This window comes from Oryza sativa, chromosome 11 (assembly GCF_034140825.1).
Source record: "Oryza sativa Japonica Group chromosome 11, ASM3414082v1".
NCBI lineage: Eukaryota > Viridiplantae > Streptophyta > Magnoliopsida > Poales > Poaceae > Oryza > Oryza sativa.
Genome location: NC_089045.1, coordinates 5,396,794 through 5,418,183, shown reverse-complemented (window position 1 = coordinate 5,418,183; position 21,390 = coordinate 5,396,794). Strand labels below are relative to the sequence as shown.

Sequence of the window (21,390 nt, the reverse complement as noted above, 5' to 3'; positions counted from 1 at the left end):
TCCAGGCCGGTTTTGCCATCATCAAAGGATATATTCTGCTAATTGAAGTATATTTTAAGCATTTTTGTGAGCAGCATAATCCTAACTTAACAGCTCTCACTGCGAAGTGCTAAAAACCCACAGCCCCATAAGTCTACAAACAAGAAAACACAGGACCGTTTATTTTGAAACATTGGTAAGTTCAGAATATTGTCGTGTGAAAATTCAGTTGCCTACAAGGTACAGTATCAGGTACTGTACCCTCTCTAAGCAATATGTGTACATCATGAAAAAGAAAATACTCCCTCCGTCCCATAATATAAAGGATTTTGGATGGATGTGAGTATGTGACACATCCTAATACAATGAATCTGGATAGACCGTCTGTCCATATTCATTGTATTAGGATGTGTCATATCCACCCAAAATCCCTTATATTATGGGACGGAGGGAGTATATATTAGGGTTCGAATGAAACAAGTGGGACTAGCGTGAAATCAGTTTGGAGTAGAGAGTGAGGTTCATTTGAATATATATGCATGATGTACAAGTGGAACTGAACTGCATCCATACAACTCATAATATCGATTCTAAGCTATTGTACTTCTGATAAACTGGGCTGATAGATGAATTGTATAGGCAAAGTCGGCCTTGGCTTCAACTGGCACCACCATCTGCCCTAGCCATTGGTGGGATTTCCAGTGGGTACTTGCAGTGTGAGGTATGGACAGGGATGGCAATGGGGCAATGTGGAAGTAGCTTTTGTGTTGTTGGTTGCTTCTAAAGCATGTGGTTTATGAGGTAAAGTCTAAATTTGGGGCGCCTTTTGTTCTTAATAATATTTGATTGGGGAAAAAAATACTGTCAAATCTTTTTACAGAGTTTTATCCTTTTGTGGGTGATTCATGTGTGAATGGGTGAATCTTTGGGCTGCTACCATTCTCTTATTGACAAGATCCAATGTGCTGTTCAAGTTCAACTGATTAAACGTAGCTGATTTTGGTTGTGGGTGGTTCGATTTTTTCCTTTTTTTGTCAACATTATGGTGTTCATGAAAATGCTGAACGTGCTCTGCTTAGATGCATGCCCTGTGTGGCTGCATCTGGTGTGTTTTTAGGGAGATGCTCTTCATTGGGTTGCCAATTTGCCATTGCCACGCATTTGGAGGTTTATTTTAATTAGATTATTGATATTGCATTATTGCTGGAAGCAAGAAAAGCCCCCGTTTCATTCTTCTTGCTGCGATTTGTTGAAACCTATGGCTCACCAAGTCACCAGGAATGATATATGGTTTTCAGACATAGTGCTATTGACTTCTCAACTTGTGCAGGCATTGGATTAGATGATAGTTGCAGTTTCTTTGCTTAGATTTCTTAGATGCAACTCATGCAAGTTCAGTCATGTCCAATATGTTGGTTTGTTTGTAGAGTGTAGACTTTTTGTTAGCCTAAATCATGGTAAACAAAATTTTCACATTATGTAATTGGCTGGTTGAACAACTTTAACCAACTGAAAAATATGCAAAAGTTTGGGTCACTCGTTGTCCTGATTTTTTTTCTTGCTAAGATTTATGCTATGCCTATGGCCAACATGTAAACTCCGCGAGCCGTCGTTTTTTCATGTCCCTTTTGTGCCTCAACTATGATCTGAATCCTCACTACTTTTACCCTAAGACACACTTGCCACTACTTGTGATCCTTGTCTAGCTACCGCTTCCATCTCTTTGGATGTGAGGTTGAGTATGCTATTGTGGAGCTCCAACATGCATCGTCCTTGTTTCTACATCTTCTCCTGAAGAACTAAGGGCCCATTTGAATCATAGGAATGAAAAAACAGAGGAATATGAAAAACATAGGATTCTGACAGGAATGCAAGTATAAAACAGAAGATTGCAAAACACAGGAAAAACATAGGAATGATTGTTTGATTTAGCCACAGGAAAAACACAGTAATTTGAGGAAAGATAAAGACTCAAAGGATTCTTTCCATGAGGTTCTACATCATGTTAAATTTTCTCCAAAACTTTTATGGGAAGAGTCATTCCATAGGAATTTCATAGGATCCATTCCTTTGATTCAAAGGACTATATAGGAAAAATTCCTATAGTAATGAAATCCTCTAAAATTCCTATGAATTTCCTTTGAATGAAAGGGGCCCTAAATAATCAAACTACAACGTCTTCTTTTGCTCCTATTTGCATCTCCCTATGCTCCTATTCGCATCTTCTCTGTTCTATCATTTTAACTAACCTCTTCAATCTTGCAATACGGTTCAACTTTCGTCTTTTGAGATCCCTAGTGTGGCAATAGCAATTTACTCCTAGTGCTTTTATATTTTTTTTTAAAAAAAAACATAGTGGATTTTAGAAACCATGTCTTCTGACCTTTCCTGAAAAAAATATATTTTGGCATAGGGGAAACAAAAATAGGAGCAGTTTCCTAATCTTCATACTGAAAAAAGAGGTGGGGCGGTCCTTAAACTTGTAGGGGGTGTGTCATCTAGATCCCTAAACTCTCAAAATGATTTATCATAGTGTGTCATCTAGTTCACAAATCTCCACAACCCCTTCAGGATCCTACGTGGCGTTAACATGACATACTACCCGAACATGACGTGGCATTATTTTAACTAACAAATGGGACCTATTTAAATTTTTTTCTTTTTCTTTTTTTTCTTCTCTTTTTTCCCTTTCTTTTTCTTTCACTGTAACCCGTGCAGAAGAAAGGGAAAAAAAAGAAGAAAAAGAAGAAAACGAAAAAAAGAAGAAAAAAGAAAAGAAAATAACACGTCATGTCCATGTAGCATATGCCACATTAGCGCCACGTAGGATCCTAGAGGGGATGTGTCGATTTGGGACCTAAATGATACACTTTGACAAGTTCTAGGACCTGGATATATATTTTGAGAGTTTAGGGACCTACATGACACAAGCTTACAAGTTTAAGGATCACCAATGCACTTTACTCTTGAAAAAACAAATACAAATATATTTGATGGAAGGGGGGTAAAAAGCAAAGGGCTTGCTTAGATTGTAGCCAAAATAAACCTTACCAAGTTTTGGTAATACCGAAATTTTGACAGATAGAAATATTTAGTGACATTTTTTTTAACTTGGAAAAAAAATTGGTATGGTTGAAAATTGCATCGAAGTGAACATGCCCAAAATTGCACACTCCACACTGCCGAGCAAAATCGCTAAACCCAGCCTCGCCGTCGCCGGCGACATGCTCCGCCTCTCATGCTGCCGGCCGACGGCCGGCGGCGGCCTCGCCGGCGCCATGCTCCACCTCCTCCCGCTGCTCCGCGCCCGCGCCGCCACCCATCTCCCCACCTCCTCTCTGGACCTCAGCCGCCGCCGCCGCCTCCTCCTCTCCACCGCCGCCAGATCCGCCGCCGCGACCCCCTTCTCTGTCGAGGAGTACCTCGTCGACACCTGCGGCCTCACCGGCGCCCAGGCGCTCAAAGCATCCAAGAAGCTCTCCCACCTCAGGTCGCCCGCCAAGCCCGACGCCGTGCTCGCCGTCCTCTCCGGCGTCGGCCTCTCCCGCGCCGACCTCGCCGCCGTCGTCGCCTCCGACCCGCAGCTGCTCTGCGCCAGGGCCGACAACATCGCCCGCCGCATCGCCTCCCTGCGCGACCGCGTGGGCTTGTCGGACCCCCAGATCGGCAGCTTCCTCCTCGCGGGCGGCGCCAAGGGCATCCACGCGTGTGACGTCGCCTCGAGGCTGGAGTTCTGGATCCCCTTCTTGGGATCCTTCGAGACGCTCCTCAGGATCTTGAAGGGGAACAACGTGCTGGTGCTCTCTGACCTTGAGAAGGTGATCAAGCCCAACATCGCGCTGCTCCAGGAGTGCGGGCTAACTGTTTGTGATATTGCCAAGATGGCCAGGTTTGCTCCACGGATGTTCACGTCCAATCCAAAGCAGGTGGAAGGGTTTGTGCGGCGTGCCGATGAGCTTGGCGTGCCACGCACCTCAGGCCAATTCAAGTACATGGTGGGTATTTTTGCTAACATCAGCGAAGGCAGTGCCACCGCGAGGATGGAGTACTTGAGTCGCAGTCTTGGTTGCTCCATGGACAAGCTCCGCTCTGCGGTCCAAAAGTTACCACAAATTCTAGGATTATCTGAGACAAATCTTGGCAGCAAGATAGAGTTCTTGGTCGGCAAGGTCAGATTGGAGCCTGAATACCTTTTGAAGACGCCAAAGCTGTTCACGTACAGCTTGGAGAAGCGGTTGGTGGCGAGGCATTATATTGTGCAAGTCCTTGCTGCGAAGGGATTGAAGGGATTGAAAAAAGATGTTCCCTTTTGCTCATATGTACAGCTAGGCGAAAGTTGTTTTGTAAAAAACTTCATTGATCAGCACGAGAACGTTGTCCCTGGTCTTTCTGATGCCTATGCTGCACTTCGTGCTGGGAAAGTGCCTCCAGAGGTCCAACACTGACATCTTCGGACAGAGTTATTGGAATTCATTCTGGCAGAATGCCTTCTGGAGTCCAACTATAACATCTTTGGAGGTTAATTATCTTTCAAGCCCATACCTCATGTTGTGAGGATCACTAATTGGTGTGATGGTTTTCATGCATGGTCATGCCTTTTTCATATTTTGATTTCAGTTGTAATATGAGTTGTTGCTAACTTGCTATTTATGCAGCAACTTGATAGTTTAAATCTTGATGCTCTAGTGCCCTTACAGCCTTACTGCTGATGCAATGACTTGTTTCTTGAACCACTATTCTCCTGTTCAGGTACTTTGAGCAAAAAGGGTTTTGGCAGTACTACCTGCATCATTTTTCCCTTTGGTATTATCTAATTTTGATTTTATTTCAACCTTCAATTGTTATTTCAATAGCTTGTTGGGTATATTAAAAAAATATCCCCATGGCACCACACTGCTTAGCATGCTAGCAGATCAATGTTTTCCATGCCCAGTTCAATCATTCTTCTCTGGTGAAATACGGGGCATGGATCTCTAGTAATTATAAACAAGACATATCATGTAAGAGAGATAAACTAAATATGATCAGGTTGATTTTTTCAAATGCCATTTGATAGGCTCATCGCTGAAAATCAGTTATGTATGTCACATAATCTGTAATTATACTTTCACTGCGCATTAAGAATTCAGTTATCTACTTGGATGACAGTATGTTAATTTTGGTGTTTCTAAAGCTAAATAATACTAGAATGAAGTAAAAGAACACATTGGATGGCTAACACAATTACACCTAAGCAATTGGAAGTACAAATGAACGAATTGATCAGGAAGAGGTGTTGAAATTGGAACGTGCTGGCATTGGCTTTGTGGAGATGCGCTAGAGAAACTAGTCGAAATTCGAAAAGCATGGTCTTATCGTTGATTTGATACATCAAGTTGATTGTATGAAGAGTGCCACTCATAGACAGGCATATGGATCAAGTGATTGTTTGTTTGGCACCATTATCCAGGCACTGGAAATGGCACTGTTCATCATTTAGCAAATGTGCCTCGATGCAACTCTTTCTCTGGTTCTGTTGTCCAGGTCAGTTTGTATCCTTTCTGCTCTATTTCTCATTTATTTCAAGACCACATCACCATGATCATGATTGTGCTAATGATTTTGTAAGCACTTCTGCAAACAGCATAATCCTTACTTACAGAACAGCTAAAGAGTGTGCCTCAAGCTTAGCTGTCTCATTTTGAGTTCAAATGCAGCATTATTACAGTATTCCTGCTTTAATTGTGGATATTATGATCTTCACCCAGGGAATTGCACAACCCAAGGTCATATGCAAATGCTGCTAGGATTGGATCTTCACCATGATTTTTACTGTAAAGTTTTGGGACAATAAACGGTACTCCCTCCGTTTCATATTGTAAGACTTTCTAGCATTATCCATATTCATATAGATGTTAATGAATCTAGGCATATATCTATTTGAATGTGGGCAATGCTAGAAAGTCTTACATTGTGAAACGGAGGAAGTAGGTTTTTAATATGATTTGGAAATATTTTATACTTTCACATTGGTTATATATTTTATAATATATGTTACGCAAAGTGCTCTGCTTGTAGTTTAGGACCTATCAAATGTTAGTGGTGTGCACGCGTATGTGTCTTTATTGCAATCTAAAATGTTAGACTTTTTAAAATCAAAGGGCAAAGATGGAGTTGTTGAGTAGCACTCTTGGTTGCTCCATGGACGAGCTCCGCTATGCCATCTGCAAGTCTCCACAAGTTCTGGGATTTTCTGAGACGAAACTCCGTGCCAAGATAAGAGTTCTTGGTGACCAAGGTCGGATTGGAGCCTGACTACATTTTGCGAAGGCCTGTGCTCTGCTTGCGTTCAGCCTGGAGAAGCGGTTGGTGCCGAGGCATTATGTTGCAGAAGCCCTTGCTGTGAAGGGATTGATAAGAAAAGGTCTTGACTTCTACCATTGTGTATGTATGCGCGACGAAGTTTTTGTAGCAAAGTACATTGATCACTATGAGGATGCTCTTCCTGGGCTCGCTGATGCCTATGCTGCTGTTCGTGCTGGGAAATTGCCTGCACAAGTCTAACTCAACATCTTCGGACTCATGTTGCAGGTCTATTATCTCCCGGCCTATATAGCTAATGCAACACTTCATTTTCTGAGGTTATCAGTTGATGAGGTAACATCTATTTTCAAATCTTGACATCAACGGTAGAACTACAAACAATCTGATTGTTGATAATGCTATGCTGGTTGAAGTCATGGATATTTATGCAGCATCTCGATTGTTTTAAGCTTGCTGGCCTAGTGCCCTTAATTTAATGCTCATACGATGTCTTGTTTCTTTGACAACTATTTTCTTGTTCTCGTACTTTGAGCAAACAGGGTTCTCGCAGTTTTTCATGCTTCATTTTCTCCCCCTCTGCATTTCCTAATTCCGATTTATCTCAACCTTCAGTTCATGTTTACGATTTCTAGATAGTAGTCCACATGACGCCACAATGCATGGCCTGGTTGGCTGATTAAGCACCGATGTAGTCTTAATCATTCTTGAATGGTCAAATATCATGGATATCCTCTTATTGAACTAGAAATGCCATGCATTCAGAATGAAAGGAAATATGATAAGGGTAATTTTTCGAATGCTCCTTTCCCTCAATCTCTTATTCTTTATTTGCTCATTACTGAAAAAGAAGAAGTTATGTATGTCTGATAGTCTGTATCGTTCTGTCATCTAGCACTAAATAAGCCTTCCAATTATCTACTTCAAAACTACAGTATGATAAATTTGATGCTTCGAAAGTTAGCTTTGATGCCTGCCATAATTACACCTAACCAATTTTAAGCTCAAATGAATTAGGCCGAGTTTAGTTCCAAACTTTTTCTTCAAACTTTCAACTTTTCCATCACATCAAAACTTTTCTACACACACAAACTTCCAACTTTTCCATCACATCGTTCCAATTTCAACCAAACTTCCAATTTTAGCGTAAACTAAACACACCCTTAATTGATGTGGAAGTTGGAACAGGATGGCATTGCCTTGGTTGCTGCAACAGATGGCATCTGCCAAGCTCCTTGTGCCGCGCCATTGTAGAGACTAGAGGCTGGGGCGCGCCAGTGGCGCGCCGCCTGTGGACAGCTCAAACAGATGCATAATTGGCGTTTGTCTATGATTAGTGAAAATCAATGTTCATTAATATCTGTAGCAAAAGTCATCAGACACAAACTACCACATTTGCTAGTAGTGATAGTTATAGCACAATCATTTGTCTTTGGGCATAATTACAACAAAACTCCTAATAATGAGAGTTCCACTTGTTCAGGTAGTTCTGGTACTTGCGCAAATCAAATACAATGAAAAGGTATAGCTGCACTTTAAACTACTAAAACATCTAAATTTCCATCGAAGGGCTAGGCATTTGTGATGCTATGGTTAAATTTGCTTGCAAGAAATCTGAAAACAGAAAACCAAAACAAATGCTTCAAACATTCGATGGAATCATTCCCTGCTTCTCGTCCTCCAATTGCTTTTTCTTCACCAAAAGCTCCACCAAATTTCATCGTCATCTGTGGGTATAATATGTCACAGTCGGTACCGTGGAGCCTATATGGCAAGAGCAAACAATCACAAAAGAAACCCAAATAGGACATGGCAATAAAAGAAACCCAAACAGGACATGGCAATAAAAGAAACCCAGAAACAAGTACATAAAAAAAGATGCAGGCATGCAATTGTCCTCTGAGGAGGGTTATTAATACTATATGACAGATTTTATCCTTAGTATATTAATTCTCAGAAGATATATTTATGGCACAGGATATGGTTCGTTATTTGGTCATGATACATAAGAGAAAATCCAGTAGGGTTAAATTTCTTCGTGATTCTTTTTTAAGTGTCACTAAACATGGATATTATCTTATAAAGAATTTAATACATTAATAATGCATACAGTACACATAATGGAAGAAAGGTTTAAAAGCCTAAGCTCATTTCAACTATTAAATTTGAGTCATATCTTAGTATAATTCAATAAACAGAGAAACAACGAGACTATAGTGAAAACATACAAATCATCAACCTTCACCAAGACCACTTTAGGAAATCAGAAATACAATACTACACATAAACAGAGGATGAAGATCCATTAGTGCCAAGGTGGGCCTTGATTTCAGTTTATAAGATGTATTCTCAATCTCAGACCAAAACATACATAATAAAAAATCGCCAAAACACTCTCACAAAGTTATATCATATACATTAACGACCATTGTACTGAACAATTTCAGGATTGTTAATAACAAGAAGAAGCAAGGTTATACTTATCACCAGGAAGTAGGAGAACACTTGCGATTTGCCATTAGAAAAAGAAGTTGACAACATAGAAAATATCTGTGAATTTTAATCTAGCTATGAGAATTCCTACAAGGCAGTTTGAACACCACATGAGTAGCTATCCATGTTAACCAAAAATGGACAGGTAGAAGAACACCTCAATACCTCCAAGTGTGCTAGTTTATTCCTCATAGTGCATAAGGACCTCCCGGCTGACTGAAAATCTAACTTAGGCCTCAAGTGTGCTCATGTACAACAGGCAAAGTCCATATTAATGCCTTCTATCCTACCAATATGCATGGAAGCTATATGTATATAACAAATTATGCACCAACACTACAAACAATTCATCTATCAAATGTGATACGAGAAAACCGATGCCAATTATATCTGCAAAAAAGAAAGTGAGTAGGGCAAAATCATGTGCACAAGACATACTTTTAAAGTCGTGACGTTCATTGGGGTCCATGTTTTAGTTTGCAAATTCCAATAGCTCTGCATCCATGAAACTGCTGCAAATAAGAGCATGGTCGCTTAATTTTTCAACTTTGCCAGAAAATGAAAAAAAATCATGGTAAATGACTACTAAGCAAAGAATTGTGATCTCTAATGCATTACACGAGAATAATATTTGACAATAACACTATTGATTGTAGGGAGTACTAACTTTTTGAATTCACTCCTAGCAATAATATTTGACATCAGGAGTACTAACTTATTACTCCCAATATCAAATACTGTTGATTGGAGGAAGTAGTCTTTTTACCAAGCTCTCTACCAAATAGCTTTAGCCTTAGTGGCACTAAAATAGGAGAATCATTCATTGATAAAAACACTAAAAAACGGTTGCAGTTTAGGTTAACTACAACAACCATTTACCTGCTCCTCACAAGCAATTCAGAGTGTTCCACTCACAACATTTTAGAGATAGCAACAATAGCATTAGAGATGGTACTGCTTTAAGTGGATAATCATTTAGAGATGATACTGCTTTTAGATATAGGAACAATAGAATTGAGCATATAGTGAAATTTTCGGAGTGCAATAAGAATCTAAAGAAGCAAATTGCTAATGTTAAGTGGTCAACATTGAGACATTCAAGGTAATTTATCAGATGGATGGCATGTACTGCTGCAACAATGATCACACAACGAGCAAACAAAACCTGTCAAAAAAATTCGTGTCAACTAAATTTCATATGCAGATCCAAATTTGAAACCTTTTTGTGGTAAAAAAGTTGGTTTTAACAACCCCCTCCCTCCCTCCCTCCCTCCCATTTTAGTTATGTTGCATTGTTGCATATTACATGATATGACCTTTAAATTTCCTTGAGGGCTTTGACACTTGTAGGTCGGTTTTTTTCTAGGGATGAAAATGGCCACGGAAATTCCCTGCCGACTGAGTGTCGTTTCATATCATTGGTACCTTTTTGACCGTTGTCCTTTTTAGCTACATATAAACAATAGTTTAATTGATAAATATGGCCTGTTACCAACTGACCGAGGGCCATTTCCGTAGAGACAGTACCGATTCCGGCTGTTTTGATCCCTTGTTTTTTCTACCCGGTTTTGACACCCTATTGTTGGTGTAATAATCTTTGTAACCACTCTCCTAAAATATTAATGAAATTTAGTTGGCCTTGTCCTTCAGCTAACCCAGCTAATATTAATTTTTTTTCTACATTGTGGATGATAGCTCTGTCCATGTCCCATGGAGGAAAGCCGACCACCTGAAGCAGGTGCAGTTGAGCTCCTATTTCTCAGTCACCACAGGTGGGAGATGTTTAGTGAACTTGTGATTTTCTTTATGTCGGCAGAAGCAGAAACAGACAACTAAATGATCATCCATGGCGGTTTTAACGTCTCCATCAAGAGATTCTAGTGGGCTAGCAGATGTCTACTGGTAATATGGTACAAGCATTTATGCCAAAAAAAGGATGATAATATAAGCATATGGAATATGTGATAAGATAATGCCTGAAACATGTTCTGTGATACCTGCACAAGATTGGCCCTGTGATCAACCATATTAGACCTCGACTCTAAAACTTTGATCAGCAGAATCCGAACAAACCGATATCTCTGATGCCTTGTCAAGGCCATTCGACTTGTATGGAGCGACATGATTTGAGGCTTTGAGTGGAGGGGTAGATCAATTCATTATGTATTCATTAGTACCTGCAAATTTATGGTATTAGCACTCAGCTATAGCTACAATTGGAAAAGTCCATTATAGTAACTTTCTATATTTACATGTGGAGTGTATTAGCACATCAGAAAGGTTTATGAAATGCTTAACTGTATCCAAAACCTCAGCTTGAGTAAACTTCTAAAATACCCTTTCAAAAAACCAGAAAGCCTCTCTAACTGCTATTGCTGATCCTACAGTTTTTTGTTTTTCTTCAGTTCCTTGGGATGCCATCTATCCTTTCATGATCTCATTCCAAACATGTGAATCCATGCACCCCTGCCTAAATTTTTCATCAGTGAGTAATGAAAACAACGCTAAATATAACAAATAGGACATTCCAAGATATATGAGTTATAGCCTAATTAGGTTTCAAAAACATTCTTAAAATAAGTAGGCAAAAGTTCTCGCATGCCAACAGATATTTTTGCCCAACTACCACTGAAATGATCCGACTTTTTTTTTAGAACTTGAAATGACAGACTTGGTAGCATATGTCCATCTGATCTCCTCTATAAACTAAACAATACATGGCGGGAGAAGAGTAGAAAAGGAAGGCTAACTAATCTAAATATGTGGTTTTCCTTTACTGCTTGAGAACAGTCATTAGTATCTCTCACATTATGGAGGAATTAAAAAAATGTGTTGAGGCCTAACAGTGAATGATCCTAGATAATAATCAGACAACTCCACAAAAGGAGAGACGTTATGTGTTTTATTAGTACTATATTGCAAAATTCGTAACCCGTTCAAAAATATTTAACATAACCCAATGAGCGAATGGACAATTAGAAAAAACTAAGAACAGGATGTGGCTAACAACATGACATCGGTTGGTAAAAAGGTCAAGCTTTTTAATAGGAGTGGGACGGAAGGAATGGATTATATTTGGCTGCGAAATCAATCATGTTGATACACTGAAAATCTAGAATAGATTAGAGGAAGAAGATGCTGACAGGGAGGAGCTGCAAGAAAAAATTACCATGAAACTGATCCTTGCCGATCTGGCTATCCCTACGCAGGCTGAACATGTCATCGACATTAACCGCCTCGCAGTCGGCGTGGACTCGCGGCAGCCGCAACTGTCATCGTCCATTGGTCACAGGGACAGCACGGCCCCTCCATGGCGCCCGCAGTCCCCTACGGCGGTCCAAGCCTGCAGTACAGGCTGGTCGCCCTCGCCGGCGGAGGAGGCTGGATGACCCTGCTGATGATGGCCAGTCAAAGCATGTGGCCCCAGTGGAGGTTGAGCCGCAGCAGGACCGTCCTACCCCCGATGAGAAAAGCAAACGTGCTTAGGAATAAAATTAACAGAAGGACAAAAAAGCTTTACCTGCAGCTCCTTGAAGGTGATGTTCATGTTTAGCCGGTTTTGCAGTAAGCTCACTATTTCACCAGCACGTCGTTGGGGCGGTTGGGCTGAGACAAAACACAAAAAACATGCACAGTTCATGTCAAGAAAGTTGCATATTTGGAGCATATTCTGCGAGAAAGTAAAAATGGGATCACGGAGGACATGGTCGGGGTCCTTCCAAGAAGTTCCTGATGGCCATAATCTTGCTCTCCAGCCCAAGCTGCTCGGTGTCAAGCTCGTCGGCTAGCTCCTGTGTGCCACCGGCTTCCACGTCACTCTGCAACTCCACTCCTCTAGAGAAAGCCGGAGCCGCCTGGCGACGTACGGTCCTCCTCTTCTCGACGCAACCACTGCCTTCCTTGGCGCCGGCTCCGTCACCACCGCCGTTTCTTCGATGGCAGCCGCAACGGAGGGTGGAGCACCGACCGTCGGCGACGGCGGCGAAGCACGCAGCAGGGGCGGCGGGCTCGTCAGCAACGGGGCGAGGCGGTGGCGGAAGTGGCGGCGCTCGGCGACGACGACGGTGGTGACGGAGGCGGAGATGCTGCCCGGCGCACGGGGGATGTCAGATCCCCGTCCCCCGACCACATGGGGGCCAGATCCGGACGCTGGTGGCCGGAGACGGCGGTCGGCAGGGACGGAGGGAGGCGAAGGTGGAAGTGGCGGCGCGAGGCGACGACGCTAGTGGAGGCGGAGATGGGTGCGCTCGCCGACGGCGACGATGCGATGGGGAGGCTGAGGCGCTGGGAGACGACGGGGCGACAGCGGCGGCGACGACGCAATGGGGAGGCTGAGGCGCTGGGAGACGACGAAGCGACGGCGGCGGCGATGAGGTGGACGCGGCGGCGCGAGGGGAAGGCAGAGGCGTAGGCGGAGGCGTAGGCGGAGGCGGAGGCGGAGGCGGTCGCGCGGGACGGAGGCGGCGGCGCGAGGGGGAGGCGGAGGCGGAGGCAGGAGAGCGAGAGGATGGGGACGAGTGGGAGGAGGCGAGACGGAAGGCGGCGGCTAGGGTTTGGGGGTGGGTGGGCTAATGGGGATCATTATGCAAAAAATCCCCTCGACTTTAAGATTGTACAGCGCGGTCCCGATTCGCGTTTTTTCTCTCCCACGCACGGAATATCCGGCTACTACAAGGGCTTTCACGTAAAACATCGGCTCATAGGAACTGTTCGCTAGGGACCCATATTGAATTATATATAAATCGGAGGGATTTTTCGCAAAATTTCCACCGCGCGCCTCAATCCCAGCCGCCCACGCCTGATCGGACGGCGGGAGGAAAAAGGGGCGACGTGGCCCGCACCAACATCGCCCCAGCCCGCGCCCCTTAATAATATGCGATGTGTGGAGCTTCTAAGTGCACTGTCTCACACTTGGTTCTGTAGTACTGGCAGGGTTGACAGAAATCTTTCCCTTGTGTTTTGTAGGGTTGAAAGGATTTCGGCTTTATGATTGATACTCCCTCCGTTTTACAATGTAAGTCATTCTAGCATTTTCCACATTCATATTGATGTTAATGAATCTAGATCCATATTCATATTGATGTTAATGAATCTAGATAGATATATCTAGATTTATTAACATCAATATGAATGTGGAAAATGTTAGAATGACTTACATTGTGAAACGGAGGAAGTATGAAACAAGTAGAGCTGACCCAACTTCTATCCAGGCCAAGCAAAGGGCTTCGTGCAGCATGCCAAGAAGCAACCAAGGGATTACAGATTCTATCCTTTTTTTTTTGGGTAACAATAAACTCTGCAAGGAGATATAAGAGTTAATTTGGTTACCAAAGTTGGACTGCATGGTGAGGCTGCAATGCTTTTGTTTCAGTCTGGAGAAGCGGTTCATGCCGAGGCATTAGAGCACCCGCAATGGTAAAGTAAGGTGCTATCTATAAAACATGTACATCTTAGCAATAGACTAGATTAATAGTAAACCACCACAATAGTATGTCTACATGAGTATCTATAACTCTCTCATGCATTGTCTCGTTTTTCTCTATAGACTATCTCTAAGTTAGTAGATAGTTTTGCTCTCTCTCTTCATTTAATATCTTCCATGTAGGAAAATATGCTGATATGGATCTCTTATAGAGAGCCTATAGATAACCATTGTGGGTGCCCTTATGTTAGTAGAGATACCTGGGGTGAAGGGATTGATAAAAAAATGGTGCTGAATTTTACAGCAATATAGTAGTATCATTTTTGCTAGCAAGATACTTCTACATTGACCACAGCAAACTAGCAAAGGGCACTACATTAGTTCATGGATTTGCAGATGCCTTTGCTGCAGTTTGTTCTGGGAAAATGCCTGCAAAAGTCTTAGCTTAAGATATAAGGTTCATTTTATTTTTCAGGCTCATAGCTAAGAGTAAGACAACATCACATGAAAACACCTTTTGCTGTGAGCCTTGATGTCAGTCCTTGTAATGTCTGTCTCGAATCTTGATTTTAGCAGTACAAGAACTATCCGATCCCTCCTAATGCTTTTCGGGTCCAATTTGTGGATGTCATGCAGCAACCTGATTGTCTTAATTTTGATTCCTAGTGCTCATGTGATGTCTTATTGCTTCTGCAACTATGTTCTTGTTCTGATACTTGGGGGGAAAAAGTGTTATCAATGATTAAGCCGGTTATCAGATGTGTTGTTTTAAATTGACATTTTTACTTCATTCTTGTCGAAACATAGCTTTTCTTTTAGAGCCTTATCAAATAATAGCTGATAAAGCTGTTATGCGATCTTAAAAGATCAGTTCTTGTCAAATACTAGCATACTACTACTTCTGTACCAAAATATAGGGATAAGTTCATTGTACATTCCTCAACTCTTCATGTTATCTAATTTACACCCCGAACTATGAAACTAGGTATATTGCACCCTTAAACTATCAATACTGGACATTTTACCCTCTTGGAGTGGTTTTTAAGCTGGTTTTGGTATAGTTGGATGCCATTCAACAAGTAGTTCCACGTCAGCATAGGGGTCCCACCTGTCAATCCCACACTCTCTTCTCCCCTCCCTCGATAAGCTCCACGGAGGAGCCGAAGCTGCCGGCAAGATACCTCCCTCCATCCCCGGCCTCATCCCTTCCTCCATCCCCGTCTAGCTCCCTCCATTTGTTTTCCTGTCACATATTAGACGTGTTGTGATAGTAGGACGCAGACGGCGTTGGGTGCTTGCGTCCCTTGCAGAGGGGACGGGGTCAGCGGGGCGACCTCGACCCCGTGAAGAAAACCACTTAGGTGTGTAAATTAGACGATTTCAATAGTTGAGGGAGGGGGGTTGATACCCAATTTTGAAGTTTGGGGGTGTATTTCGAACAAACATTTTAGTCGGATATGACATATTTTAGTACTATGAATATGGACTCGGCTGTTTATATTCGTAGTCTATGTTACATCCAGCCAAAAACCCTTATATTTCGCGACGATGGGAGTAGTTTGCTCGTTTAATTACCGAAGGGCTAGGTGGTTTTTGAGATTGATTAGGATGAATATGAAGTTAAGGCACATAAAATGAGAAAGCTATTAGTGCATGGGTAATTGACTTTTAATTATCAAAAACTTGAAATATGTGTTTATTTATATTTTAAAGTAACATCTATATAGAAAGTTTTTTCTATGAAACCCATCGTTTATCAGTTTGAAAACACATGCTAACGGAAATCGAGGAAAAATCTATAAGTTGACGAGAGAAGAACACCTATGTGTTCGAATTGATTTAAAGGAACTGCATAGGATGCAAGGTCCGCGCAGTTACCAAGCTTACCGCGGGGGTACGGTAATATAAATACTGCGGTAACCTCCTTAAATTCAAATAAATTTAAAAAATAATTTGAAATTTTGATAAATTTTGTACGGTTTTTCACGGTTATCGTGGTTACCGCGCGGTAACCGTGCTTACCACCGGGGCGCCGTAACCCGGACTCCGGCGGTTTGGGAAACCCTGGTAGGATGTCAATTGGAGTATTTTCACCCAAAGAAAGAAGCATTAGAATTATACATGAACAATGCAGTGGGTATATTTTCACATGCATCCTTTAATTGTCACTTTTGGATATGGTAATTAACGAGTCGCCACTCACTGTGATATGTGGGCTCTCATGTGTCTATACATGTGGGGCAGTGGCAAATCGTTGCAAATAGGGTGAAACTAATCACCTCCATTTCCCCACCCTTCCCTCTCTCTCTCTCCTCGCCGCCTCAAACTGATCGAGGCTGACCTCCTCCGATCCAGCGATTCCTCCGCTCATCCTCGCGCGCGCCGCCGCCGCCGCCGCCGCCAGCTGCAAGCCGCCTTGCCCCACGGATTCCCTCTCCCCGCGCGAGCTGACTCTTCGTCGGGCTTCTCGCCATTGGCGTACGTACTCTTGCTGCCGCACGCGCCACGCGGTGCTGCGCGTTCTACTCTGGTCTCCGGTGGCCTCTTGGCCGGAAGCTGCCGCGGCGGCGATGCGAGCTGCTTGGTGCTGACCCAGGAGATCCCTCGTTCCTGCTAGTTATCGGCGCGCCCTCGTGTCTGCCCGAGCTGTTCTTGCTCCGCGCAGGCCGCAGGGGGGGCGCCGCGCCGACGCCCGCAACCTGTTCGACGGAATGTCTCCGCGGAAGAAGGCCAAGGAATCGCCCGGCTCGACCGGCGGCGACCGGATAGGGGACCTCCCGGACGAGGTGCTCCACCACGTGCTCTCCTTCCTACCGGCGCAGGAGGCCGTCCGGACGTGCCTGCTAGCCCGGCGATGGCGCCACCTCTGGAAGTCCGCCACGGGGGTGCGCATTGGCGAGGGCGAGACTGATCCGGGAAGCGTGAAGGACCACCAGGAGTTTCTTGACCATCTGTTGGTACTCCGTGATAGTGTGCCTATGGAAACCTGCGTGCTAAGGTTTAGTGAGCACAGCAAAGAGCTCATCGAGGACGCAGCCCGGCTGAATTTTTGGTTCAAGCATGCTCTGCTTCGCAAAGTTCGGTTCCTCCAGCTTGAAAACTGGGAGTTTTATGACCCGGTTCCGATAGATGAGCTGCCTCTTGTCTCCCGGCACTTGACAAGGCTACAGCTTTACGGTATAAGTCTAAATGATAGCTTCCTTAACTTCTCGAGCTGTCCAGCGTTGGAGCATCTATTGTTTGAGTTTTGTTTCTTCGAGTGTGCCAAGATCTCATCTAACTCGGTGAAACGTCTGAGCATCACTTGCTGTAGTTTCAATGCGACCTTGCGAGTACGTGTAGATGTCCCAAGTCTTGTTTCTCTGCGGCTTGATGAGTTTGACAACCGGGCTCCAGTGCTTGAGAGGATGCCATCATTAGTTGACGCATTTGTGAGAATCTTCTTCTATACTAAAGACTTTTGTAGTGAATCTAACTCTGGGGATTGTAGTCATGAGGGCTGTGAATCTTGTTATGGTATCAAGGACAACAAATGTGTGCTTCTGGAAGGTTTATCGAACGCTAAGACGTTGGTTCTGATAAATAAACAAAAATCAGTACGCTTGCACTTCCATCTTTAGTTCGTTTATATTATATCATTTCTATAACCGTGCTTATATCCACTCAAACTGTGAGGATTTGTTTATCTTCTTATTTGTATTCTGTACAGTTTATTTTCAGAAGGGATTTGAAATGGTGCCCAACATTTACGAAGTTAAAGACTTTGTTACTCAATGAATATTGGTGTGTGCCTGATGATTATAGTGCACTAGCTTGCATTCTTGAACATTCACCGGTTCTGGAGAATCTCATTCTTCAGATATATTCTGAGGTATACCTTCTCTAATTTGACATATAATTCGTTGTTGAAGGTTTTAAACATTTTTCTATTGTTCTTATTAAATGTTTTAATTTCTGACAGGGACCTGAACATATAATGAAAATCAACGGAAACTGCTCTTCAGTGGATAGATCAGCTGCAATATCAGCACACCTTGAGATAGTTGAAATCAGATGTGAAATGATTGATAACTTTGTAGACGAAGTTTTGAAGTATCTGTCTACATTTAACATACGTAAAGAACATACTTCATTTTTTTCTATATTTCAGAGATTTTCCTTCTTCATATGCGTGAAACATAGCAAGCAGTATTGAAACTCTTAAGTTCACTGGAAATGGCTAGGAACAGGGATTGATTCAGAAATTAAAGCATGCACTGCATTTGGTCTGATTGGGAAGAAATTACCTAGTATAACTCTTTTGGCTGGTAGTATCCAAAGAAGAAAAACCATACAAAGATTTCTTAAAACTTCCTTGCATCACACAACCAGCATGATAATTTTTATGTAATATGGCTGTAATTATATCTTTCAATCATTTGATTTTATTTTCTTTCCCATCAGTTGCATATTGCAGTTTATGTTGATGTTGCCATCTTGAATTCCAGTTTATTACTTGCTCTTATTGCTCCCATGTCATTTGCCATGTGGACAAGTACCTCACAGACTGCTTATCACGTTGTCAAACTACTAATGTGAGAGAATACTGTTCTTCTGAAGTCTCAGCTTAACCTACCATAGGGCTGAATGCCTGAATGTGCTCTTTAGCTGTCTGCACTAACCATCCTAGTCACATCATAGCAACTAGTGCCAATAACTGCATAAGATTGCTTAGTTCTTTTGTTTAGCTAAGATAATGTTTTTCGGTGCCTCTAGATTATATTTGTTAGGTGGGGGCTCTACTCACGGCACCTGGCCATTGAGGCCTGAAGTCCAAGCATCTTGTTTACCAGTTATTATAAGTACCCTTATAGTCCCTAGAGCATGCATATTTCTCTATTGTTGTGTGCCAGGCTATAGAGAATCCATCAACTCTGCAGTATAAGCTGCAACCAGGAAATAAAGGGTCAATACTTCCCCAAGTTAGGGCATTTTATTATGTTTCTTTTCTTTGAATGAAGTAGTGGGTATAATCAGAATTTTTTATGGAGAAGTAATGTGGTATTTGTAGCAATTTGTATTTGGAAAGATTGATCTAATGGACTACCTTTGTCAACTGATTCAATGTTTTCGTTTTGAAGTAACTGAAACTTCTGTAAGTTAATTTTCAGCTGAGACATCTTGAAATTTACTGTGCTTGTCGTATTTGTTATTTCTGCAGTTTTCAATTTTGAGGAAATCGGGATTTTTGATGATGACGAAGACGAAGACGAAGATAGAGATGGAGATGATGATGAAGACTCTTACGAAGACGATGATGATAAAGATGAAGATGAAGACTCTTACGAAGACGATGATGATGAAGATGAAGACGAAGACTCTTACGAAGAGGGAAATGAGGATGACAATGAAGATGCTTGATGCACCACCATTTTGATTATTCAGAAGGTTGAGACCTAAAGGATGGTAACATTGGTGTTTTTCTCCCTCTAAGTAGCTTGAAGGGGCAGACTTTTGGATTTGTAGTAGGGCTGTGTTTAGTTCCACGCTAAAATTGGAAGTTTGACTAAAATTGGAAGTTTGAAGAAAAAAGTTAGAAGTTTATTTGTGTAGGAAAGTTTTCATGTGATGGAAAAGTTGGAAGTTTGAAGAAAAAGTTGGGAACTAAACCAGTCCCTAGGTTACTTAGGTCATCTACCCAGAAGCGGTTTGACGTTTTATTATGCATTTCTAGTAGTCTTTGCTCAGTTGACCGTGTAGTCTTCTGCACTGATCAACATATTCATGAGCTCACCTAGAAATTTGTAATCACCAGAGGCTGAGGGACCGAACAAATTTACTCTTGAATAGTCCTCTCTAATCCTAAAATTCGTAATCACCAGTTAATTACGGGCTTGCTGTAATACTTGCTATTTTATTTTGTGGGGAGTTCTGTATCTACTCTGTTTATAAATGTAGTGCGTAGGGAATACACGGCCGCGCTTAGATACGCACGCAAATTAATACTGGCTTAAGCAGAAATACCATTAAACGCAAATTAACTATTATTGACAGAATGCTCCCTGTTCATTTCATTTAACCTAAAGGTAATCTCAAAACATAGTATGCATATGATTGGGAGTAGGGGTGGACAGGAAGCTCGTGGCTCGTTAGCTCGCTCGGCTCGTGACAGGCTCGGCTCGGCTCGTTTGATTTTCCTAGCGAGCCGAGCTGGAAGTTTAGCTCGTTAGAGATAACGAGCCAGCTCGAGCTGGCTCGCGAGCTTTAATGAGCTAGGCTGCCAGACCACAAAGCCCATAGGCCCATTTATTTAGAAGGCCCAATAGACCAAAAACCAAAACCCTAGCTTCCCTTCCCCCTTCCCTAGTGGTGGCGGCTGAGCTCCCCGTCTCCCCCACACGCCGGCGCCACGCGACGCGGCCCACGCGGCCACGCCCAACACCGCCGCTCTGCGCCTCCACCCTAGCGACCGACGCCGCCACCTAACCCCAGCGCCCGACGCCGCTGGCCCGCCGCTCTCCGACTCTCCCTGCCCCCACGCCCGACGCCGTCGGCGAGCTCGAGCTCGTCCCACACGCCGTCGCCGCTCTCCGCCCCTCCCCCTGTGCCTGACGGCACCGGCAAGCTCGAGCTCGTCCCCTCCGCAGCCAAGTTCCTCCCCGTGGTCGCCGCCTCGCCGGCGAGCTCGAGCTCGTCCCCTCCACCGCCAAGTTCCTCCCCGTGGTCGCCGGCGAGCTCGAGCTCGTTTCCTCCGCCGTCCAGCTCCTCCCCGTGGTCGCCGGCGAGCTCGAGCTCGTCCCCTCCACCGCCAAGTTCCTCCCCGTGGTCGCCGGCGAGCTCGAGCTCGTTTCCTCCACCGTCAAGCTCCTCCCCGTGGTCGCCGGTGAGCTGTCAAGGTGCCGGCGAGGTTGAGCTGCTTCCGTGCCTCCGTGGTCGTCGGCTGCCCCCAAAGCTCACGAGCCTAACGAGCTGGGTTTTTAGCTCGTTAGGATAACGAGCCGAGCCGAGCTAGCTCATTATTCTAACGAGCCAGACCAAGCCGAGCCGAGCTGGGTTTTTAGCTCGTTAGGATAACGAGCCGAGCCGAGCTAGCTCATTATTCTAACGAGCCAGACCGAGCCGAGCCAGCTCGACATCCACCCCTAATTGGGAGTCTGTTATTTGAGGGGCACAAGACTTTCATGTTACTAATTGCTCATGTAAACTTGTAAATATTA

The 21,390-nt window shown here is 43.4% G+C and overlaps 2 protein-coding genes and 1 long non-coding RNA gene across 8 annotated transcripts; 2 read left to right on the top strand and 1 right to left on the bottom strand.

Annotated features, from left to right (window-relative positions):
* Positions 1–3,113: 3,113 nt before the first annotated feature.
* Positions 3,114–4,777, top strand: LOC4350026 (transcription termination factor MTERF2, chloroplastic). Its single transcript, XM_015761693.3, has one exon. The coding sequence runs from the start codon at positions 3,135–3,137 to the stop codon at positions 4,422–4,424; it is 1,290 nt and encodes a 429-aa protein (XP_015617179.2). The 5' UTR covers positions 3,114–3,134; the 3' UTR covers positions 4,425–4,777.
* A 2,835-nt stretch (positions 4,778–7,612) lies between these two features.
* On the bottom strand, positions 7,613–13,316 carry LOC4350024 (uncharacterized). 5 transcript variants are annotated; one of them, XR_001541423.3, is made up of 6 exons: positions 12,293–13,316; positions 11,942–12,163; positions 11,071–11,242; positions 10,770–10,949; positions 9,211–9,284; positions 7,613–8,043 (listed from the first exon to the last, which is right to left on the bottom strand). It is a non-coding gene; the product is annotated as an uncharacterized lncRNA (long non-coding RNA). The 5 variants fall into 5 exon arrangements; XR_001541424.3 differs by having other exon boundaries at positions 11,942–12,166; positions 12,293–13,301; XR_001541425.3 differs by having other exon boundaries at positions 11,942–12,226; positions 12,293–12,868.
* Positions 13,317–16,485: 3,169 nt separating this feature from the next.
* LOC9271146 (F-box/LRR-repeat protein At3g59190) lies at positions 16,486–20,062 on the top strand. Of its 2 annotated transcripts, XM_066305493.1 has the most exons (5): positions 16,510–17,790; positions 17,904–18,065; positions 18,156–18,309; positions 18,651–18,728; positions 19,395–20,062. In XM_066305493.1, the coding sequence occupies exons 1-5, from the start codon at positions 16,906–16,908 to the stop codon at positions 19,592–19,594; spliced, it is 1,479 nt and encodes a 492-aa protein (XP_066161590.1). In that variant the 5' UTR covers positions 16,510–16,905; the 3' UTR covers positions 19,595–20,062. The 2 variants fall into 2 exon arrangements, with proteins under 2 accessions (XP_015615404.1, XP_066161590.1); XM_015759918.3 differs by lacking the exon at positions 18,651–18,728 and having other exon boundaries at positions 16,486–17,790.
* The last annotated feature ends 1,328 nt before the right edge of the window (positions 20,063–21,390 follow it).